Source organism: Rutilus rutilus, assembly GCF_951802725.1.
Source record: "Rutilus rutilus genome assembly, chromosome: 11".
In the NCBI taxonomy this organism is placed as follows: Eukaryota; Metazoa; Chordata; class Actinopteri; order Cypriniformes; family Leuciscidae; genus Rutilus; species Rutilus rutilus.
The window spans coordinates 40,832,242-40,856,334 of record NC_140216.1 but is presented as its reverse complement, the minus strand read 5'-3'; the positions used below and the strand labels follow the sequence as shown (position 1 = coordinate 40,856,334).

The 24,093-nt window shown below is 40.1% G+C and overlaps 1 protein-coding gene across 2 annotated transcripts in view; it reads left to right on the top strand.

Annotated features, from left to right (window-relative positions):
* The first annotated feature begins 2,127 nt into the window (after positions 1–2,127).
* The window catches only part of LOC311300339 (uncharacterized protein), a 171,029-nt gene continuing 149,063 nt past the window's right edge, over positions 2,128–24,093 (top strand). The window contains exons 1-4 of one of the 2 annotated variants that reach the window (XM_084424586.1): positions 2,128–2,239; positions 2,346–2,696; positions 2,981–3,052; positions 4,707–5,487. In XM_084424586.1, the coding sequence (XP_084280712.1) occupies positions 2,179–2,239; positions 2,346–2,696; positions 2,981–3,052; positions 4,707–4,870 (648 nt within the window). In that variant the 5' untranslated portion in view covers positions 2,128–2,178 and the 3' untranslated portion in view covers positions 4,871–5,487. Of the gene's footprint in view, positions 2,240–2,345; positions 2,697–2,980; positions 3,053–4,706; positions 5,488–24,093 lie in introns of those variants that run through there. The other variant, XM_084424583.1, reaches the window with a different exon arrangement.

Genomic DNA, 24,093 nt, shown 5'->3' with positions numbered 1-24,093 from the left:
ATAGGGAATAGTGATCAAGGGTATAGGGAGTGATTTTGGACATAGCCATTGTCTTTAAATGACCTAATTTGCACAAATAACAGAATACCATGTTTGGATGTTGCTAAAGTTATCTGTATTGGTAACCTATCAGAACCTGAAGAAGAAATTACCAACTGATTATCCATATGACTATAAGAATAAGTGTTTCTGTCTTTTAAGTTAGTTTGAGGCTGAATCATCATATGACTCTTGTCAACCGAATGAACTTCAACTTTAACTCCTGGTTTTCGTTAGCTTATGAGAAACATAAATCGTGTGAGCCAACTGAAACACCATGACACGTGACAGATGTTTAAAAAAAAACTAACCGTTATTTAATTATATTTCAGCATAAACATATATCGCTAAACAAATAATGAACAATCTAATTAACATTTAGAATTAATTTTATGGCGTAAATGTTTGCAGGGATGTAACAATCAATTTATCATAGTAATTCAAATAACATAAATAGGCTAATGTATAACAATATAAACAGTAGTTCTGCTGTTGTTAATGATGTCGCCATTGCACACATGCACAACCGGACTTCAGTCATAATACGTAGATAATTGGCCCTTTTGGTTCTTATGGGAACATAGTCCTTTTAAAAGCGATAAAAGCATTAAAACGTGCAATGTACATTAAATAATGGCCTGATTTCTATGTTTCCATATTACTTCACACACACAAACTACGGTGTAAAATATTCACAGTTATAAATGATGAAGAAGTCAGACTGGCGTAACTGTGCGAACTGTCTATATTACCTCCCAAAAATCAAAAATAGAAAATAAACTCTGTCGGCACACTGCCTTGTAGCCTACAATCACAACATAAACTGTGCAATCACAATCAGCGCAGCATAAGTCTCTCTCTCCCCTGTCCCAGATCTGCGGGTGCCAGTGATGCGCGGGTCAATGTATAAACAACCCGCACCCGACCGACGTTTTCAACTAACCCGCCCGCAACTCGGACCGCAAAAAAAATAAAAAAATAATAATAATAATAATATTACCCGACCCGCTTCCTGACCCGAGTTTTTTAAAAGTAGTAAATACATAGGAACTAGGCTAGTGTTATGTAATAAAGGCTTGATTTATTCATTCATTTCGTTTCATTTTCTTAACAATTAAGATGCTTCATGTGTTTATCCAGTCTAATTGAAGTGTGCGTTTCTCCCCCGACTCTACCAAAAAATATCCCGCCCCCTCTCAGAAAATACATAAAACTGACATTACTGAGATATGCGTTTAAAAGTAGCCTATTAAAATGGTACAATTGCATTGCTCAGTTCAACGTGTTGGGAAATCGGGCATTTTGTCCCGCGTCAGCAGTATTCAAAAGTTAATAACGCTCAACATTCAAAAGGTAGGCTAAATAAGGATTTCCCACTTGTAGGCTATTAGTAGGCTTAGGCTATTTCGCCGTGGATGCATTATTACTTACTTTCATTATTTCGGCAAATGTCTCCCACACTTTGCTCTTTTTGTGTAGGCCTATTTGCGGAGCTTCCACGCCCCAGTCTTCACCTTTTCTCTTGCCGCCTCCATCTCTACCTGCAGACTAGGTTGTGCGTCATCTTCGCGCCAGTTATTCAGCCAATAAAGTGTAGGCCTATGTAGGCTATTTCATAGAAAATTAATTGTGTCTAGTACTATATAAATGACAGAGGTTTAATTGTCATCTTTATTTCAAACGACCCGACCGACCGCGACCCGAATATCATAAAACATATTTTTGGACGACTCGTAACCGCGGGTAACCGCGGGTGACCGCATTTCGGATCAACCCGCGCATCACTGGCGGGTGCTAATATCCAGTCCCTCCACCAATCACTAGAATCAGAGATAAGTGTTAGTTATCATGCACTTGACCTCCTTATCACCGCACACTTATTACATTCCCCCACTGCAGACTCCGCTTACCACGCCACCCTTGCCACAATATGCAAAAATGTACATATTTTGTATTAAATATATTATGTCATTGCAGGTTAAAGATTGATAAAGCTGTAATACAGCACTTAAAGTTACATGGAAGCTGTTATTCAAAGCTTGATGGTCTGGAAAGGAAGTGAAACACTTTGTGGTTTAGTTACTCTGCATTGTGCTCAAACCTGTAGATTGATCGGCACCATTACGAACGAGAGACACAATGGAGAAAATCATTTTCTTGTGTGTGTGTTTGAGCAGGATTATGCAGATCACTTCCAGAGGTAACCTTTATTCTGCTTTAAGCTTTCACATCATTTAAACCTCAAATATAACAGATGATTTAATCTAAATAATGTGAAAGGCTCAGTTGATGTTTTTTTCCCTCAGATGTTTCAGAAGATGAAGTGACTCTGTTCAGTGTCGAGCTGAACGAAGACATCAGTCTGAACTGCAACATGACCGACAGATATGAAATCGCCTGGTATAAGCAGAATCCTGATTCAGGACGACTAACATTACTGATGATTGCAAAGACGAGCAATGCAGCAGGAAGAAAACTTCTAGTTCCGTACAATCTCAACAGAAGTCGTCAGAAAGTTGGTGCAGATGTAGAGATCACTACAGTCACGCTAGTTATCACTGGAGTAACAGAGTCAGATTCAGGACTTTATTTCTGTGGAACAAGATCTGTGACTTCAGAGATGCACTTCGAGAAACCCATCAGACTGGAGATGAAGGGTTAGTGCTGGCGACTTTTCAATTTCACTCAAATCTTCCTAATGCTGAGATATTCTTTAAATTATTTTACCATTGCTCATTTTATTTCAATCATCACTAAAGTGTTAATGCTGATAGTCTGATCAAACCTCTAGCACTAACCATTAAAGTTGAGTGTGAAAATCTGTCTAGATAAGGAGAGGTGTGCTGTTATAATAACATTGGAACTATAATAATATTGAAATTAATTTTGATGACCTTCTCTTTGTTTTTGATAAAGTGATCATACATTAATATAATTTCAGACAAGCTGACAGACAGAGAGGACAAAGATAATTCTGTCACTGAACCGCCAAAGTGTGAAGTTGAGATCACAGGTAAGAGCGGATGTTATTCTTGTGTGTTCATGACCTCAAGGCTAGATTATTGTAATGCTCTACTGGGTGGTTGCCCTGCACGCTTAATAAACAAACTACAGCTGGTTCAAAACGCAGCAGCTCGAGTTCTTACCAGAACCAGGAAGTATGACCATATTAGCCCGTTCTGTCAACACTGCACTGGCTCCCTATTAAACATTGTATACATTTTTAAATATTGCTGATTACTTGCAAAGCACTAAATGGTTTAGCTCCGCAGTACTTGAGGGAGCTCTTAACGCATTATAGTCCTTCACGTCTATTGCAATCTCAAAATTCCGTCCGGTTAATAAAACCAAGAATATCTAAATCGACTGCTGGCGGTAGATCCTTCTCCTATTTAGCACCAAAACTTTGGAACAGTCTTCCTACCATTGTCCGGGAAGGAGGCCGTATCCAGATCTGATGAAGGACCTGCGCCTGGATGCGATGACAACGCAATCCTTAAGTGTCACCTTTACCTCTCTACAGATAAAACGTTATCAAAATGATTCCAGTTCGCAAACGACAAAAAAATTCTGTGTTATGCAGGCCTGACAAGTAATTTGGCGATAACGCGCAATTCGCTGCACACATATACAGTATATTCAAATTCGCATACCTATAGACTAAACATGTAATATGCATGTGCACGCCGCCAGTGTTTCCACAGATTCATGATTTTGAAGTTCAAATGGAGATAATAACGTTTTCAAAATTTTTCAAAACCTGTTTCAAAGTTTGTATTCTCGAGCCAACAAACACTGTTGTCGTGCAAATGAACAGCCAGAATGGACTAAAAAGATTTCAGTTAAAACAGTGTTGTGTAAGTTGCCCCTAAGTTATAGGGATAGTTCACCCAAAAATGAAAATTAGCCCTGAAGTCCTAGGTGTATATGACATTCTTCTTTCAGACGAATCAGAGTTATATTACAAAAATGTAATTTTTTTAAATATTATAAAAATGTATAAAAAAAACAATATATTTTTTATATAACTCTGATTGTATTCGTCTGAAAGAAGAACATCATATACACCTAGGACTTCAGGGTGATCATGGGCTAATTTTCATTTTGGGCTGAACTATCCAAAAAACTAACTTTATCTGGACAATAACTTTATTCTAGAGCTGCTGTAAAGCCAAAACAATCTCTGTTACTGTAATTTCCTGTTATCTCTGTAAAGCAGCTTCGAAACAATCTTGTTAAAAGCGCTGTATAAATGAAGGTGACGTCTCATTTTCTCACAACTCTGCTGATTTGTCAAGCATCTTTACACATTTTAAAGTTCGGTCAAATTTACCATAGCTCTGCCTCTGTGTTATTTCGTGGAAGAAAAACAGCTCTTCCAGTCTGACTGGAGTTTCAAGTGAGGGAGAAAAATTTCCCTTGCAGATTTTCAAGTTGGTGACTTGAATCCACCACTGACCAACAGAAAGTTGCTCGGTCTGAAAGTGACTTTTGTGTGAGCCACGTCATACATGACAATGCTATTGACAAGAAACACTGGACCGTTTCTGCCCACAAAATATCGCTGAAATATCGCTAATGTGATTGTTCCTTTAGTGTCTGGACTTTCTGTTTTATCATTCTGTGAAATGCTGTTGTTTGATTATGATTTTCTTCTGTCTCTGTAGACGAGGTGACGGTGATGGAGCGTGTGTTGATGTTCGGTGGTGTTGGACTGGCTGTGTTTGTGTTTTTTCTGACTACAGTCGTCGCAGGAGGAATCATTTACCATCGTGGACAGCAGAAAGGATGGAGAGCAGCGAAACGTGCATCTATAATGAGCTACAAATAAGCTAAATGACACATTTATGTGCTTAATTTTACAGTTTGAGCTTCGCACTGCCAGTGAAATCAACATAGTTGTAGGTTATAGACACCATGCATTTCCTGTTGGCCTGATTTCACTTAAGAGAAACCGAGATGTTTGGGCAAATGTTGTTTTTTTAGCACCAGTGAAACCTAAACAGTCTTTAATGGTTGTGGTGATTATTCAGGTTTGGGTGGTTCAATCAATATTCAGTTAATTATCAAATCCCTGCTATTGCCACTGCTTTACTGATTCAATATCAATAAACAAGAGTTAGAGCAATTGCAATTTTTTACATGTAGAGAACGAGCCAATGTCTCTGTAACAAACAGCTTCTGTCACAGCTAATACAAGCACACATATGCTTTAATATCATTAGACCAGCAAGACTTGTGATAAAAATGAACATTGTGTCTGATCATATCTTTAGACTTAATATATTTTTCTAGAGGAGCATTAATATGTACATATAAGCTGTTTTCAAGAGAAAATTAAATCTCTTCTATGTCACATAAAGGTTGATTAAATAAAAATGTCAACCGATGTCTTCAATGTTAGATGTGTTGTTGAGCATTCTGATCAAATAAACTGCAGAAAAACTGAAATTATGTTTCTATGTACATGATCATTACCATAGATTATTAACAAACCTCTTTAAACATGTTTAAATTCAGTGGCGTCAGATCTGTTCTCACACTTTCAGGGTGTATTCACACCAGGAAAGTCCGATAGTTCACTTGCTTTGGTCCGGACCAAATACAATGTTGATTTTTTTTGTTTGGTACGGTTCACTTTCACACTGCTCTTTTTGCAAGTGAACCAAAATGTGTAAACAAAACCACACGTGTGCTAAGGTCGTCCATTCATTGGACATGAATTCTCAAGCAGGGAAAAGCAGGAAGTGCACAAACAGGCTCAGCATGGAGATATTTCGTTATGTAATATTTGTTATTTTACTGATTTGGTGTTATTCTCTACAAACGCAATATGAAGAAACTAATGAGCATCATATGATACAATGTCATCTATACAATGTTGTAGGCTAATTAGGATTTAGAGAAGACGATGTGCTGCAAGACGGTTCCGGCGGAGAGAACAAGCTTTTAAACCATTTAAGTGCGATAAGACAAAAGAGAACGCTCTGTCTGTGAATGTCCTGATGCACACACGACGCGCAGAAAGATGCGCAACAGTATCGTGTGCACAGACAGCGCGCCGGAATTCTCTTTCTCTTTCACGCTTGAACGAACAATAAGGCACCATTATGCCAAAATGTCCGTTTTGTTAAGTATCCTCATAAGAGCAGTCAAATAAAAAGGCGCAGTTTTCTGCAATTGGGTCGGTTCATGTTCACACCGTAAACTAACCGTACCAGAGTTCGTTTGGAACCGTACCGAAACCACCTCTTCAGCTGGGTCTCGGTTCGATTGTTTGGTCCGCACCCGAGTTCGATAGCTGTATTCACACCTGCCCAAAAGGTCCGCACCAAGGGGGGAAACAAACTAGAGTTTGATTAAATCGAACCAAACAAGGCAGGTGTGAATACACCCTCAGAGAAATAATGGTTTCACATCAGTGTCTTGTAATGCAAAATAATTAATTCCTGACTCACTGCATAATGATGAAGCTAGAAAATCACAAAATATGGGCCCATAAACCGACTATCGCTGACACTCATGTGAAATAAGGAGGATTCAATAGTGGATGCAGAAAATAACAGTTTATCAGAAAAATCCACAGGAAAGATAGCAATGGTCAGATGTGTCATATTAAATGAGGAGGAAACAAATATGCAAGTGAATAAGGCGGATTAATATGTGAACAAAACACGGGCTTTATTTTTGATACATGAAAGACAGGATGGATTCTCTTGTACGCCGGAGGAAGGTTGAGGCGGACTGCCACCGGACTAATGATTTTGGTGACAGTGAACGAGCCAATGAATTTGGGAGCAAGTTTATTAGAAACGGAGCGGAGCGGAATGTTTTTGGTAGAAAGCCACACTTTTTGACCTGCGACGTATACGGGAGGCTTAGACCGGTGGCGATCGGCTTTACCCTTGGTGCGCGCCCCCACACGGAGCAGATACACTCAAAAGGGTATAGGCCCGTCGATGACACTGGCAACGCATTGTGGGTGTACTCCACCATTGACAGTTGTTGGCTCCATGAGGAAGGATTCTTGGAGACCAAACATCGCAACACCCTTTCCAAATCTTGGTTGGCTCTCTCAGTTTGGCCATTGCTCTGGGAATGAAACCCTGAGGACAGACTGACAGTTGCTCCCAGTAGTTTACAAAACTCTCACCAAAATTTGGACACAAACTGGGGTCCTCTGTCGGAAACCACGTCCATCGGGAGGCCATGTAAGCGAAAGACGTGGTCCACAACGATCAACGCTGTCTCCTTGGCTGAGGGTAATTTGGGCAAGGGGATGAAATGAGCCGCCTTCGAGAACCGGTCCACTACGGTCAAAACGACCGTATTGCCCTGAGAGGGCGGGAGGGCAGTAATAAAATCTAGCGCTATGTGGGACAGGCAGCGGTTGGAGTAACCCATCTGGGGGTCGATTGGAACTCTTACCAGTGGCAGAAACCGAGCAAGCCAAAACAAAACTGTGAATGTCACGAGTCATAAGTGGCCACCAGAATCATTGCTTGACCAAAAAACTAGTGCGATTAACTCCTGGATGACAAGCTACGTTGGAACAATGCCCCCACTGAATGACGTCAGACCGTAATCCCTCCGGCACAAATAAACGGTTCGGTGGGCAACCGGGCGGAGGCGTTACCCCTTCTAAGGCCGTCTTGACCTTCGATTCGACCTCCCATGTGAGTGTGGAGACAAATAGGGTCTCGGGTAAAATGCACTCGGGAGTAGACAGGCGTTCGGAACGGTCAAAAATGCGCGATAAAGCATCAGGTTTGATGTTTTTGGAACCCGGGCGGTACGAGAGAATCAAAACGACCGAAAAAAAGTGCCCACCATGCCTGCCTGGATTTCTATCTTTTGGCGGTTCTGAGATATTCCAGGTTCTTGTGATCGGTCCAGGCGATAAAAGGTACCCCCGACCCTTCTAACCAATGACGCCATTCCTCCAACGTTAACTTGACTGCCAACAAATCCCTGTTACCGATGTCATAGTTACATTCGGCAGGGGATAAACGATGGGACAAAAACGCGCGGGGATGCGTCTTGTCATCTGTTGAAGAACGCTGCGATAGCACTGCTCCTACCCTGGGGAAGGTCAAGGCAGTCATAGGCGCGACTAGTTGGCTGACATTGCGAATAAAACGCCGGTAGAAGTTGGTGAACCCCAGAAATTCTCTATTGGTTCCGGGAGGGCTCGCACTGACGTGCTTTCGTCATCATACGTAAACTTCACTTGTGCAGCGATTGGTGGAAACAAATATACCTCTAATAATATTTAGCATAAGCTGAAGTGACATCCAATAATTTCCTCAGTGCATACTTACATTTCACGGACATATTCTTCATCTGTAAATGTTAGAAAGTCAATATTTTGCCAGTTTGCTGTCATGAGTGAACAAGCTTTCTGCAAGCTAAACTTCCGTGAACGAGCGCCGCCGCGTGCATGCGCGCCGAACAGATGGAGCGCAATAAAATAGGAGCTCAATTATTCTGACTAAAATATACATTAGCACTAAATTATAAATATATTTAGCTAACATATTTGTTGCTGAATATTTGTTGTTGGTGGTGAACATAAATGTGCTAGAGAATTTCAAACCTACATGTGTATATATTTATGATATGATATTAGCTTTGTTTTTATTTTTATTTATTTTTATTTTAAGTTTAGTAAATTTAACTACTTCTTTAAAAAGCATTATTTTGTTTTTAGATTGTAATGTTGCAATGTTAGAATGTAATGTGATTTGACCCCTTTTTTGGATAGACTGTAGATAGACAGCAAGGTTACACTATGTTTGTTTTTATAACCTTCAATATGAAAAAAAATTTGTAGGACAATATTGATCAGGATATTAAATATATATATATATATATAAAAAAAATACAGTTTTTTTTTTTATTCAATTAGAAAAATAATATAATTGATAGCTATATTATTATCACTGTTAAATTGTTATTTAACAATTAGCCTACATTTAGTCCTGGATTAATAATTAATTTTGTTGCGCTGCTGCAGGAGTTGGGGAGCTGGAAAGACCGAAAGGCATGACCAAGTATTCAAAGTACCCCCTGGGGGTGATGAACGCGGTTTTCCATTTATCCCCCTTACTGATGCGAACCTTATGATATGCATTACGTAAATCCAATTTTGTGAAGATTGATGCTCCCTGCAACCTCTCAAAAGCTGAAGACATCAACGGCAAATGATAACCCTCAGTTGTTTGTATGCTTTGGGGCTGGCCGCCGAGGGCTCACCACCTCACCACAGGATCTCTCACTGGGTGAGACACAATTCTTTGGCTTATGAGGTGCGTAAGCTTCCTTCACCTCTGGGCATTAAAGCTCGCTCTACTAGGACCTCTACTAACCTTCCCAGGCTCTTTTTAGGGGAGTTGTCACTTAAAGCCCCTTTCACACAGCGCATTGAACCCGGGAAATTGCCGGCAAATTGCCGGAACGCCTTCTGTGTGAACGCAAACACGACCCGGGTTTAATGCCGGGATCGATGCCGGGTTGGGGACCTAGTAACATTGCCGTGTTCAGTCCCGGGACGCGCGCTGTGTGAACAAAAGCCGTAATAATGCCGTGTCGTAGTGATGACGCTGAAGCCGGGATCGTTTGCCAGCTGTGAAACGGTACGAAATGCGCAATTTTATGATCGAATCAGAGAAATAAATGCACAAGCGTGGTTTCGCAGCTCATAAGCAAACTGAAGACGCTGCTGAGACATTACAAGTCACATCGATGTCACATGTCTTTCCGGGACATACACGGGTTGTGTGTGAACGCGCTTTCTGATTCCGGAAAATCACTGGCAGTGTGAATGAACCAAAATCAAATGAACCCGGGTCAAATCCCAGGTCACTTTATCCGTGTATTTTCCGGAATCTCTGTGTGAAAGGGGCTCTAGTGACCAACGTTAAATAATAGACTCAGGTCCCAGCCACAGACAGTCAAGGTTGCATACAAAGAAATACACTTTATTAATGGACCAGCAAGCACTAAATAGGAAACACTGATATGTAGGGGAAAGAGTTCACTAAAATCAAGTCTCTAAAACCCTTTAGAGAGAGGTTAAGATTCAGTGACTGGGTGGCTTCTCAGTAGTTTGCTCCAGCTGTCCTCCCTCAAAGCAGTCGAACGGACACGTCCAGAGGATCACGGTAGTCGTCAGACCCACAGGAAAAAGTTACGGTACTCCAGACAGCAAGCAGCAAGCGTTGAGGGAGGTTCGAGGATAGCCACACAGTCTTCAGGACAACGCCAGACGTCAGAACTACAGCATGGGTATTGCTGAGGCTAGAAGCAAGCAACCACAATGAACACCGACACCACAGATAGCAGAAGAACATGCATTCACACCGTGTGGTAGTAAAATATAGTTACAGCCCTTCAGGCAACAATAGCAAGCGTTGAGAAAATCCAACTGCATTACACCGGTGTTCAAGCAGAGAGGCCTGGGAACCTGGGCTGCATTTACAGAGCAGGAGTGTGCATTGAACACAATGGCAGCCAATCTACCACCACCAAGCAAGTCCTCCTCTCTTTCTTCTTCTTCTTCTTCTTCTTCTTCTTGCTTTTTACGGCGGATCGCAGACAAATATGTGCATTACCGCCACCTATCTTGGAAATGGACCATTGACACTTCCTATACTATAACCTCTCAACCAACATAAATTCCCCTTATTACCCGCACAGAGGCTTCATAGGGTTTCATCCGGCGCTGCGTGTTCAGCTCCTCCGTCCACTCTCAGCCCCCATGACAGAAAAAAAAAATATTTTTTTTATTAAATACGCTTATTTAACACATTATTTCCCAAATATTCTACCATTAAATTTATTATACTCCTATCTGACTTTAATACATTTTGAATTGTAAACTTAACTCCTATATTATTTAATTCCTCCTTCAACTCTTTCCTTTCAACAATATATCTCCTACAGTGTATTACTACATGCTCAACTGTTTCACTAACTTCACATGCCTCACATAAACCTGTTGGATGCTTACCTATTAAATGCAATGTACTGTTCAATCTTGTATGCCCCAATCTTAATCTTGTAATCATATTATCTTCATACCTACACCTGATATTCTTCCTTTACCCACTATTGACTGTATTTGATGCATATGTCTACCTTTTATTTCATCATCCCAATACTGCTGCCATATTTTCAGAATATTCTTTTTAATAATTGACTTAATTTCTGACCTACTAAATAAAATCTGTATATCTACTATTTCTCGTTCTAATGCCTTTTTTGCTAATGCATCAGCCTCCTCATTACCTCTCAGCCCAATATGAGCTGGAACCCACAAAAACTGTACATCTAAACTAGCTTGTTTGATTGAATATAATTCTTGAATTATCTCTATTACCATATCCTGTCTTGTTTCTGACTTCATCTCCTTCAAACTTATTAGAGCTGAACTACAATCTGAACATATTACTGCCTTGGATATTTTAACTTCCCTAATCCACCTTATTGCCATAATTATTGCAAACATCTCTCCAGTATATACTGATAAACAATCTGATATCTTTTTATTCTCATACACATTAACCTTTGGAATAATGAATGCCGAACCCACATGATCAGTTTTTGGATCTTTTGATGCATCTGTAAAAATGCGCATATATTCCCCATATCTTTTATTTATTTATTTATTTATTTCGAACATGAGAGAAGAATATGTAAAATAAAATACAAAAATGTTTAAAGCATTTTTTTTAAAAAATAAAAGAAAAAAAAGAGAAAAAATAACACCAGATAAGCCGTAACAAATTACAATTTTTTTTTTTTTCCTGTGTGAACATACTTCTATCTCATGTGCGAAAAGGAGTAGGAAGAAGCTAAACTTATGTACTCCTACCCCTTTAATTCTTACATTCCTTTAAATAACAATTTTTTTATGTTATTATTATTTTTTTGTTATCTGATATCACATACACACTTATACACACATACATATACACATACATATACATACATGTACGCATACATATACATTCATGTATATACATATACCTATACATACATACCTACATATTTACATACCTACATACATGCATCAAAGTGACCACTAACAAGTATTTAAATCATAACAAAGGAGCACTCCTACTTTCACTACAGTGCTTCTTGATACTTCTTGAAAATCTTTTCTTTATACATTTTTTTTGTATATAAGAGGAATATGTTAGGGCATTGCTTTAAGTTTTCATCTAGTTGATTCCACAATTTAACTCCGCAAATTGATAAACATAATCTTTTCCTTGTTGTTCTAAATCTATTAATCTTAAAATGTCCCCTTCCCCTTAAGTTGTACCCTCCCTCCCTCTCTGAGAACATCTTTTGTATATTCCCTGGCAATAACCTATTTCTTACTTTAAACATGAATACTGCAATTTGATATTCAATTTGATCATGGTATTTTATTAATCTAGACTGCAAAAATAATGAATTTGTGTGTTCCCGAAATCCGACATTATGAATAATTCTCATTGCTCTTTTTTGCATTATAACTAGCGGCTGTAGTGAATGTTGGTAAGTGCTTCCCCAAACCTCTACACAGTAATTCAAATAAGGTAACAATAATGAGCAGTACAAGATACGAAGAGATTTAAGATCCAATATATGCTTAGCTCTTGCTAGAATTGCAATGCTTCGGGACAGTTTGTTTTTGATGTATTTTATGTGAGGCTTCCAGCAGATCTTTTCATCTATGATCACTCCAAGAAATTTATTTTCATGTACTCTTTCTAAGTTAACACCCTCTATCTGTATCTGTGCTTGATGATTTGACTTACAATTTCCAAATACCATAAATGTAGTTTTACTCAAATTTAGTGATAACCTATTAATGTCCAACCATTGTTTTATTTTCTTAAATTCTGAAGTGATTAGTTCCAAGAGTTGCTGTAAGCTGTCCCCTGAACCAAATATGTTTGTATCATCTGCAAATAATACAAAATTCAATACTTCAGATACTTTACAAATATCATTAATGTATAATAAAAATAACTTTGGTCCCAACACTGACCCCTGTGGAACACCACAAACCATGCTCAAACATTCAGATGAATACTCTCCTATCTTCACAAATTGTTGTCTGTCTCTCAGATAACTACTTACCCAGTTTAAAACTACCCCCCTAATCCCAATTCGTTCCAATTTACTGATTAATATTTCATGATTTATTGTATCAAATGCTTTTTTTAGATCAATGAATACTCCAACTGCATAGTTATTTTTGTCTGTGGCATTTGTGATTTCTTCAATGAGTTCTGTTAGTGCTAATGATGTCAAGTTTTTTTTTCTAAATCCATATTGACTGTCAGAGAGTAGGTTATTTTTATCTATGAATTTTTCTAATCTGTTGTTAAATAGTTTTTCTAAAAATTTTGAAAATTGTGATAATAGAGAGACAGGCCTGTAATTTGTGAAATGGTGTATATTTCCAGTTTTGTATAGAGGGGTGACTTTTGCTATTTTCATTTTTGTTGGAAATTTGCCGGTTAAAAATGATAAATTGCAGATGTTCGTTAGGGGTTTGGCAATCCCCTCTATTACTTTTTGTATAATTTTTCGTCTATTCCATCATGATCAGTGGATGGTTTGTTTTTGCATCCTTTAACAATATCTTTTATTTCTTTTTCATCAACTGCTGTCAAAAATATTGAACTGGGATTTCTTTCTACTAAATTATTATAATTCCTTTCTAATATTTGTGGAATTGGAATTTGCTCTGCTAAGTTAGGTCCCACATTTACAAAAAATGTATTGAACTCATTCACCACTTCCTCCATATTATTGATATTTTTATCATTATCAATAAAGTAATGTGGATAAGTAGCCTGTCTAGTATTATTTTTAATAATATTATTTAAGTATTTAAATATTATTTTAAATAATATTATTTAAAATCTTGACCCAATATACTCCCTCACATTATATACTTCAGTTTCATATGAACCTTCCTTTTGTCTTTTTTCTAATGTACTTCTGGTTGGGGCATAACCCATAATGGTACTGGAGATAAAGGAATTATTGGAGCATATCCAGCCTCCTCCAATCTCATATCTCTAACTAATTTCCCCACACTCCATCCAAAACTATTACACTCTCTCTTCTCATGTTCCCAACTAGGTTTTTTTTTTTCGTCAATCTACTGAATTTTCCGTCAACGATACCAGGGACACCGAAACACCGGGGAACATGAAATTTGGTGGGCATGTAGCCCCACTAGACTTTTACGGAAAAATTTCGTTTGGTCCCCGGGGGCCACTCCCCCCCCGCGCTGGGCCCCCCCAAACCCAAAAAATGCAGTTTTACCTAAATAACTAACTGAACCGTGGCACCGAGGATGAAGAAATTTGCAAAGTATGTTGGTCTTAAGGGCCCACATCAACCTAGCCCATAATCGATTGTCAAAGTTTTTTAGTTTTTTTTTCCCGTCAATCTACTGAATTTTCCGTCAACGATACCAGGGACACCAAAACACCGGGGAACATGAAATTTGGTGAGCATGTAGCCCCACTAGACTTTTACGGAAAAATTTCGTTTGGTCCCCGGGGGCCACTCCCCCCCCCGCGCTGGGCCCCCCCCCCAAACCCAAAAAATGCAGTTTTTCCTAAATAACTACCTGAACCGTGGCAACGAGGATGGAGAAATTTTTATGGTATGTTGGTCTTAAGGGACCACATCAACCTAGCCCATAATCACTCATTTGTGATTTGCGCCCCTCCCATAAAAAATGAAAATGCAAAATTATTCTGCTTTAATCGCCCCTATCTTCAGTTGAGATGTTCAGAACTGCACCATATTTCATGTGTATGATTAACTTGACATCCTCTGGGGGTATGCTAAGTTTCGTAGAATTTCATCCATGTTGGGGTATAAAATAAATTCATTTATGTGCACATTTAGTGACTGTACACTCATCGGCCTGTAGATGGTGCTGTTGAGCGAAGGGTTGCTGGTTTAGGATGATACTGTCACACACACACATGCAGGAATACAAACAAACGCAAGCATGCACACACACTGACATCCACACGCACAGACACACACCCATACACACACATACGAATCCACATGCACAGACACACACACACAAACACACATGCGCACACACAAACACACACACATACACACACACACAGACAGACATGCACATACTACTACTTTTTTTAGGTATATACATAAACACGCAATACAGCCAAATTGCTCCACGTCATTTATTTTTGTGGAAAGCCAGTGCAGGCCTGAGCGGCGGTCATATTTTGTACCGCCATGCGGTACATCTAGTTTGAATAGGAAATAAAACGTACATATGTCAGTGGTGCTGAAAAAAAAGAAAGATATCAGACACCAAAAGAAAAGCTTTATTCAGTCTACCAAAAGTGACCTCTTTCTTTGGTCCAGCATCTGTAACGTTAACCCTACCGGCGACAGCAGCGGCCGAACCCCCGTCACAGGATGCTAGCCAAAATACAGATTATCCGTCTTCAGCTCATACTGCTAGCAATAATGATGACCAAACATTGTTAGAACAAGAACATGACGATGAAGTTTCTACCGCTGAGACAGGTGAGGGAGATGCCAGGGAGAAAGCCCCGTTTACAGAGACAGACCCGGGGTGCTGGCCAGAGCATATTGCCGATGACCAACGAATTGATATTGTTACATATTGTACAGATAATTTCACCGAACATATTCTTTTCTGCAAGCCAATGCTGGCCAGAACCACCGGCGAGGATGTTTTTAATGTTGTGGATTCTTTTTTCACGGAGTACTCGTTGAACTGGCAGCGCTGCTCACATATCTGCACGGACGGTGCAGCATCAATGACGGGGCGCACCCGTGGATTCCTCGCACGCGTAAAACAGGTAAACCCTGGCGTTAAGACAGTTCACTGCATAATTCACAGGGAAGCTTTAGCTTCAAAACGTATGTGCCCCAAATTACACGAAGTCCTTAATGATGCTGTTAAAATCATAAACTTCATTAAATCCCGACCTGTAAATGACAGACTGTTTGAAAAACTATGTGATGGAGCAAATTCTGAACACCAGCAATTGTTGCTTCACACTGATATACGCTGGCTCTCAAGGGGAAAAACACTCCAGAGACTGTTTGAGGTACGGGATCAAGTCAGTGACTTTCTCTCTGAGCACTTGCATTCACTTGCACCACTGCTGAAGAACAACAGCTGGCTGGCATATTTAGCTTACCTGGCAGATGTTTTCAGTAGGCTGAATGACTTTTGAACTTGGAATTGTAAGGTAAAGACACAAATGTCCTACACCTGTATGATCGAGTTTCAGGGTTCATGAAGAAAATTGAGCTCTGGTGTCAGAAATGTCAGTAGTTTCCCTCAGCTGGACATGTGCCTTGCTAATGTTACAGCTGAAAAATTGAGCATTCTGCAGACAGTACAGGCGCACTTGGACAAACTTTCCTCTGAGTTCAGATCATATTTTCCTGACTTTGAGGTTCATAATTCTGCACTTGACTGGATAAGGAACCCTTTTGTGGCTACCTGCACCCAGACCGTTCCTGTTACTCTCCAGCAAAGACTTATTGATTTGTCCTCAGATAGGGGTTTGAAAATAATGTTTTCAGAAACATCACTGACACAGTTTTGGTGCAATGTTGAAAAGGAGTACCCTGATGTTGGGAAACATGCTCTGTATGAACTGCTGCCTTTTGGATCAACTTATTTGTGTGAGGTCACATTTTCAGCCATGGCACACATAAAGACAACACAGAGAAACAGACTAAGCTTGGAGAGGAACCTGATTGCTGCTGTTGCTACACTTCACCCCAGGATGCAAAAGCTTGTTTGTGATAAACATGTGCAAATTTCACATTAAACAAAAGATTTAAGTAAAATAACATTCAGATGGACATGTTAAAAAGTTAAAGCCAAATTAGATGCAGTGTTGAAACTGTTCCATGTGTTGAAAGAGAATGTTGTTCCAAAGAATTGGTTGTATATGAAGCATGTGTTGTGTAATTTTAATGCAGTAGAATTAAATTTTAGTATTACAAAAGTGTAAATTTTACAAAAGAAAGTAACATTCAAATGGACGTTGTTAAAATATTAATCTCAAATTGGACATTAATGGACATGTGATGTTTTACAGAATGCAGTAGAATATTGTTCTGAAATTGACAATGTTGTTGTGATTGATTGTGTAATGTGTTGTTCCATTTAATGCAATCAAATTAAATGGCCATGCAATTCTATTTGCCAGTCATTAAAAAAATATTAATTACTTAACTTGCATTCACTGATATTGCATTCATAGCATTTAACTGTGAAAATCATTGTGATTGGAAAGAAAACAGTGGATGGCAGGTGAGAACAGGGGTAGGGGGTCCATGGGGCTGGTTTCAGATATTATGGGGGTCCAATACTCCAAAAAGGTTGAGAAACACTGCTCTAAACCATCAGGAATCAGCAGTGAGAAGAAGAAAGCTATACACACGTGACAATGTTTATTTTAGTACACCACCACCAATACCACACTACAAAAAGAATCATGTAAAACCCAGTAAACCCTGAGATTACTCGTGACAATAAAACAAAATATATGGATATGACAATGTGTATACAACATAACTAAATTAACGCTCATCTCTTACATATTTTCTAATTTCACTAAACATTTCATTAAGTTTCGTGAACATTTTTATTAAACATGGACCTTTATGTTGATTAAAAATACTTTTTATGCTACTGTATATTTTTTAAATGTAAGCAACTCATTTAGACGTGCAAACTGGGTGCCGGTGTGATGAGAAGTTCAAGCTCGGCCAGATTCGGCTCGAAGTCGTTCATCTTCGGATGCGGCGCCGCGTGCGTTGTTACAAAATCTGCCGTGCACACCGGCAGGCGAAATGGGCCCTTGCGCACCCAACGCGCACGACCGCCCACACCGCGATGACGTCATTTTTGCCGCGCGCACCTTCGCGCTCATGCGGACACGTCGAGTATAAACCAGGCTTTACACTCCAGGATCAAGAAAAATCGAATACACACCGTGCCAATATGGACAGCTGGCGCGAGTTGGAGAAGCGCGTAAAAACGCACAGTACCATTGACAATACCTATCAAGAAATGCAAATGTTGAAAAAAAGACAGTGGAACGACGTCATGAAAAGGTTAATTGCCATAGTCTGTCACCTTGCAGAACGAAACCTTGCTTTCCGTGGCCATAATTCCAACCTACATGAAACAAACAATGGAAACTTTCTAGGTGTGGTGGAGCTGCAGAGTTTGACCCAGTGATGAGCGTAGGCCTGTCATGATAACAAATTTTGACGATAAATTGTCCAAGAAATTATTGCGATAAACGATAATATTGTCGTTCTGAGTCCATTTTCATCTAATATAATGATAATGGCATAATAATGCAGGTACACCTTTTCAAAGATCTATAAACTTTTATTTCTAAAGAATATTAAACATTGAAAACGTAAAACATTTTAAATATCCACAAAAAATGAACAAAACAACCAAAAACAATAAAAGCAATGGACTCTCAGTGTCTGTTAACAAAAATATATAAATACCAAAAACAATAAATGGATGTAAACAAAATTGCACTTCAAAAAATATTAAACATTAGGCTCAGACATAAATAGTGATACATTCCATAACAGGCAAAACTGCCAGTTAGGACCTTTGTAAACAAATAAAAAAGCCTCAACAGGCCATATCACACCATTTTGCACTGTCCTCCTGTTACTTTGTCGACTAAACGCCCGGGTGATTGTGTACTGTCGGGAAGACGGAGACGCACTTTATTGCGTGTATACGCACTGAAAATACTTGGTTAGGATTAGGGGTGAGGAGTGCGTGCGTATTACACGCCATAAAGTGCGTATCATATGCACGCAAAAACTATTTTTGGCGTATAAATGTCACGAGAAATAACATTCGTGGTATAGATACGCATTTTCATGGGATCGGGCTCCTCTCTCCCGGCAGTCGCCGCAAGCAGTCCTGCTTTCCCATACAAAGACGATTTTTTTATCGTGCGATTAATTGATTTATTGACTATCGCGACAGGCCTAGATGAGCGAGCATGTCAGACGAGCGAAGACAAAAGAGATTGCTGACCATTATCTGGGGAAAACGATACAAAATGAGCTGATCACTCTTATTGGAGACAAGACAGTGGAAGCAATAATACAAAGAGTAAAACAATCCCATTACTACTCTGTGATAATGGACTGCACCCCGGACGCTGCACACATAGAGCAGCTCTCTGTGACACTGCGCTTTGTCAAGTGCCAAATCGGTGCCAGGGCTACTGTTGGAGAGCATTTTGTCGGTTTCCTACCAGTGCTAGACACATCAGGAACAGGGCTAACAGATGTCCACTTGAAGCATTTGGAGAAGTTAGGCCTGGATGTCGAAAAATGCAGGGGACAGGCGTATGATAACGGTAGCAACATGCGGGGGAAAAATAGCGGTGTGCAGAAAAGGGTGCTTGATATCAACAAAAAAGCACTGTTCATGCCATGCGCCAGCCACAGTCTAAACCTCGTCATTGTAGATGCTGCGAAGTCAACAGTGGAGTCTGTGAGCTTCTTTGGGGTGCTGGAACATCTATACCATTTTCAGCTCCTCCACACAGAGATGGGAGATTTTCAAGACAAACGTGCCACAGATGACCCTAAAGGCCTTATCCAACACGCGGTGGGAATGCCGCGTGGAAAGTGTGAAAGTGCTGCGCTATCAGCTTCCTGCTGTCGGCGAAGCTCTTCTCTCACTGGTCGATCATGCAACAAAAAAAGGTATGTACGAGTCGAGTGTGTATTGTGTTATTTATTTTTTGTGATAGACAGTCTATGATTTTAGTGTATTAGGCTACTTATTAGGGTGTTTTTAACCTATTTAAAAACTTAAACCACCCGGTGCCAGGATTATATTAAGCTGTTTCAGTACAATGCCAGCGGCGCATGGCATTGTGAAGCGTCATTATAAATTGTTGTTAAGAAAACAACATTATTGTTATTATCAGGTGACAGTGAGACGGCGTCTGCTGCCAGAGGTCTTGAACAGCTGGAAATTCCTGCTTACTGTCATCATCTGGTACAACATTCTACATGAGGTTAATCGTGTCAGCAAGCTGCTCCAGAGCCCACAAGTTGGGATTGATGTGCTACAGCACGAGGTGGGATATGTTCTTAAATTCCTAAAGGAATACAGAGAGAACGGCCTTTCATCCGCCCTGACAGATGCTAGAGACATCGCGGAAGAGATGGAGATGCCAATGGTCTTCCCTACTACACGAGGCCGAAAACCCAAACGCCAGTTTCCGTACGAGCCCCAAAATCCGGATCCTTCCTTGACAGTGACACCCGAGGAAAAGTTCAGGAGAGATGTTTTCCTCCCACTAGTGGACTCTGCCATTACAGGCACTAGTGAGCGCTTCAAGTTGATGGAGGCATTTCATGGTCTGTTTGGTTTCATTTATAGTAGAGAGGAAATGAAAAGGGCCGTGGAAAGTTACACCCTCAAAGAAAGCTGCGCAAATATAGAAAAAACCCTCGGCGATGTGGACGCTGAGGACCTTGTGCGCGAGATCTCGGCTGCTGTTACTGCCGTGCCTGCAAAAGAAACCACTGGCCTGCAGATTCTGAGCTACATTTACAGCAACAATTTAGTTGAACTGTATCCAAACCTCAGCATTGCTCTCCGACTCATGATGACAGTGCCTGTGACTGTAGCGAGCGGAGAGAGGAGTTTCTCTCGCTTGAAGCTAATAAAAACACACCTGAGGTCCACAATGCTCCAGGAGCGGCTGTCAGCTCAAATTTCAATTGAGCACGAGGTGACAAAATCGCTGGACAAAGATGAACTTATCTGGGCATTTTCAGCACTCAAACACAGAACGCAAGACGCTTTTGTACAAAACTTACAAAAAAGGTACAAAGCAATTCGTCAAATATCAGTCATAATACAGGTTAGGCAATAATACTAAAGTGCTAAGATTATCACAAATAAACAAAAGATTTTGATGCACGCCATTCATATTAAAGTATATTCATATTAAAGTATATTCACCCATACCCGCTACAACTGAGAATCACTTTAAACATGCAGACGCAGTAAAGACAATTTGATGTATTCCACTTAATACACAATAAAACAATATACTATAAGATTCGTTAACAACGGTCTCCTGGTGTTCTTCGAAAATGAGGGTCAGCCACAAATCCGTGAGTACAGTTTACAAACCCGTGGGAACGGACTGCGAAAGCGTGGGCACGGTTTATGAATTTGTTGGGTACAGATTGCAAAAACTGAAGGCACGGTTTACAAATCTGAGAGCGTGGATTAGAAACTCGTGGGTACGGTTTATTAATCCGTGGGCACGATGTGTTAAACCGAGGGAACAGTTTGAGAATTCGTGAGTACAGTTTATAAACTAGACGGGCGGATTGCAAAACCGTCGCCACGCATTGTTTTTTTTTTTTTTTACTCACACAGGTGACTTCCCGGGCTCCGTAATACTTCAAGTTGAGGGGATGTTTGAGCTGTTTTTTTTTTTTAAGTCAGCCCAGACAGCTGAAAATATACTGCGCAAATCAATTAAGCAGTGAAGTTGCCCTGCGTGAAAGGCCGAGGCTTATTCCAATGTAAAACGCTATATAATTGTATATAGTTTTAATCAAATAAGGTTGGATTGTTTCTATGTTGAGCTGCCTGTTCATGAAGCTGAAAGTGCACGTAATAAAATAATGGTAAATGGACTGCATTTATATAGCGCTTTCACAGACCTATGGCCACCAAAGCGCTTTACATAGCCTCACATTCACCCATTCACACACCGACGGCGGTGTCAGCCATGCAAGGTGCCATCCAGCTCGTCGGGAGCACCTGGGGTTAGGTGTCTTGCACATGGACACCTTGACACTTGGTTATGTGGAACCGGGGATTGAACCTTTCAGTTTGTAGACAACCTACATGAACCACTGAGCCACTGCCGCCCCCATAATATACCATTGATGCATACCAACAGGAATCCTTGCTTTCTCTGCTCTATTATGTTTATATTTTATGTGGGTAGGGCTCCATATTAGTTATTGAAACGAGCCCCCAGATGCTTAAGGCCGCCCCTGCCTACACCAACATTCTGATTCTGACAAATCTTACAAGTTGGCCTTAATTTTTTTTCTCTCTTTAAAACAGGTTGTAAAGTTTTTTAAGTCTGTTACATTAAAAGGTAGCCTGGCTGACACAGACTCTTCTCAGTCGTAACTGAGAGTGGGTTTGGGGAAGGTTCATTCACAGCCCATTTCCAAAGGGGCGTCACCAACGGACGTTACTCAGATGCCTCTGGGCGCAACTGGATAGACCTAAAACCAATCAGAGCGATCGTCATTGTGTAAAGCCCGCCTCAACGTTTCTGATTGGTGCCTCGATTAGGAAAAACTGGAAATGGGCTTGAATGGGCTCTTGGCCAGACGGACTTGCAGAGCAAATCTCTAATTTGCCGGACGTTCGTCAGGGTTTTCCCAGGATAATTAAAAGGTAGATTGGTCAACCTTACATTAAAGGGTGGTCTGATTCCCTTTTTGGCTAAATGGTAGCTGGTCTTATTGCTGTGTTTATACAACTGGCCTCTGTATATGAAACATGACCAATCCTAATTCATATGCGACTGAAATTATTGTTTCAATGGAATCCAAAAATAAACTTTTGTTTAAAAAAAAGAAGAGGAAACATTAAAGGTGCATTGCGCAAGTCTCAGAGTTTTTGCAGAACTATGCCCCCTTCTGGCGACACGCGAAACTGCAACCAGAGTTGTGCACGCGGTTACGAGGAGTTTGCGTTGGGGTTTGGGATGAACTAGAAGCCGGTCTCTTTGAATCCATCTTCTACTTTTGCAAAAGTCACTTGAGTTGTCTTCGCTGATGCGGATAATGGCGGTGAATACACAAACCTGCCAGACATAACCAGGTGAGCGTGAACGCGCATGATGTCTTTATCAGGTGTAAAAAGGGGTGGTGTGGCGCAATGGATAAGACACTTGCCTTTGGTGTGAGAGACCCGGGTTCGAATCCACTGTGAGACACCAATGTGTCCCTGAGCAAGACACTTAACCCCTAGTTGCTCCAGAGGCGTGCGACCTCTGACATGTATAGCAATTGTAAGTCGCTTTGGATAAAAGCGTCAGCTAAATGAATAAATGTAAATGTAAATGTAAATGTCACGCCCAGTCGATTCCGTCCCGAATCCCTCTTATTTATTTTACTGTACAGGATTATAGAGGCAATCGCAGTGATCATAGAAGGGCTCATTCAGCCCATCAGGCAATTGTTTAAGCATGTATGGGTGTTAAAAAATGGGTATTTTTAACATGAAAAGTTGCTTAATGCACCTTTAACCGTATAAACAATGATCAGGTTCAGGTTCAGGTTCAGGTTACTTTATTGGTACCCGTAGGTAAACTAGTTTTACAGTCTAAGAGGCAGGACATCCTTAAGACATAACATGCAACACACAAAACATTAAAACATATAAAAAACAGGTGATAAAAATTTTATAATAAAAAAACAAAAAAAAACAAGGAACAACAGTACATGACCAAAGTGCTTGTGCGTTTTGTGCAAATAATTTTACAGTTTGTTTAACAGAGTGATTGCTGCTGGTACAAAACTGTTTTTAAATCTTGTGGTTCTGCAACCAGGAACTTTTAGCCTCCGTCCAGAGGGGAGATACTGGAATTCCCTACTCAGAGGATGCAGACTATCTTTGTTGATGGCCATAGCTAGCCTCTGTAGTTGGTTTACATACAGAGTTGTGGGGTGCAACTGGAGCTCCCCAGTCAGCTTACTCGACCATTTAACAATTTGGTTTAGGCGATTCTTGTGCTTGACTGAGACACAACTGAACCATGCCACCAGGGAGAATGATATGATGGTTTCAATAAAAGACTGATAAAATAATATCATCATTGTCTTGTCTATATTAAAATGGTGCAATTTTCTCAAACAGTAGAGCGCTGTTGCCCTGTTTTACAGACAGCC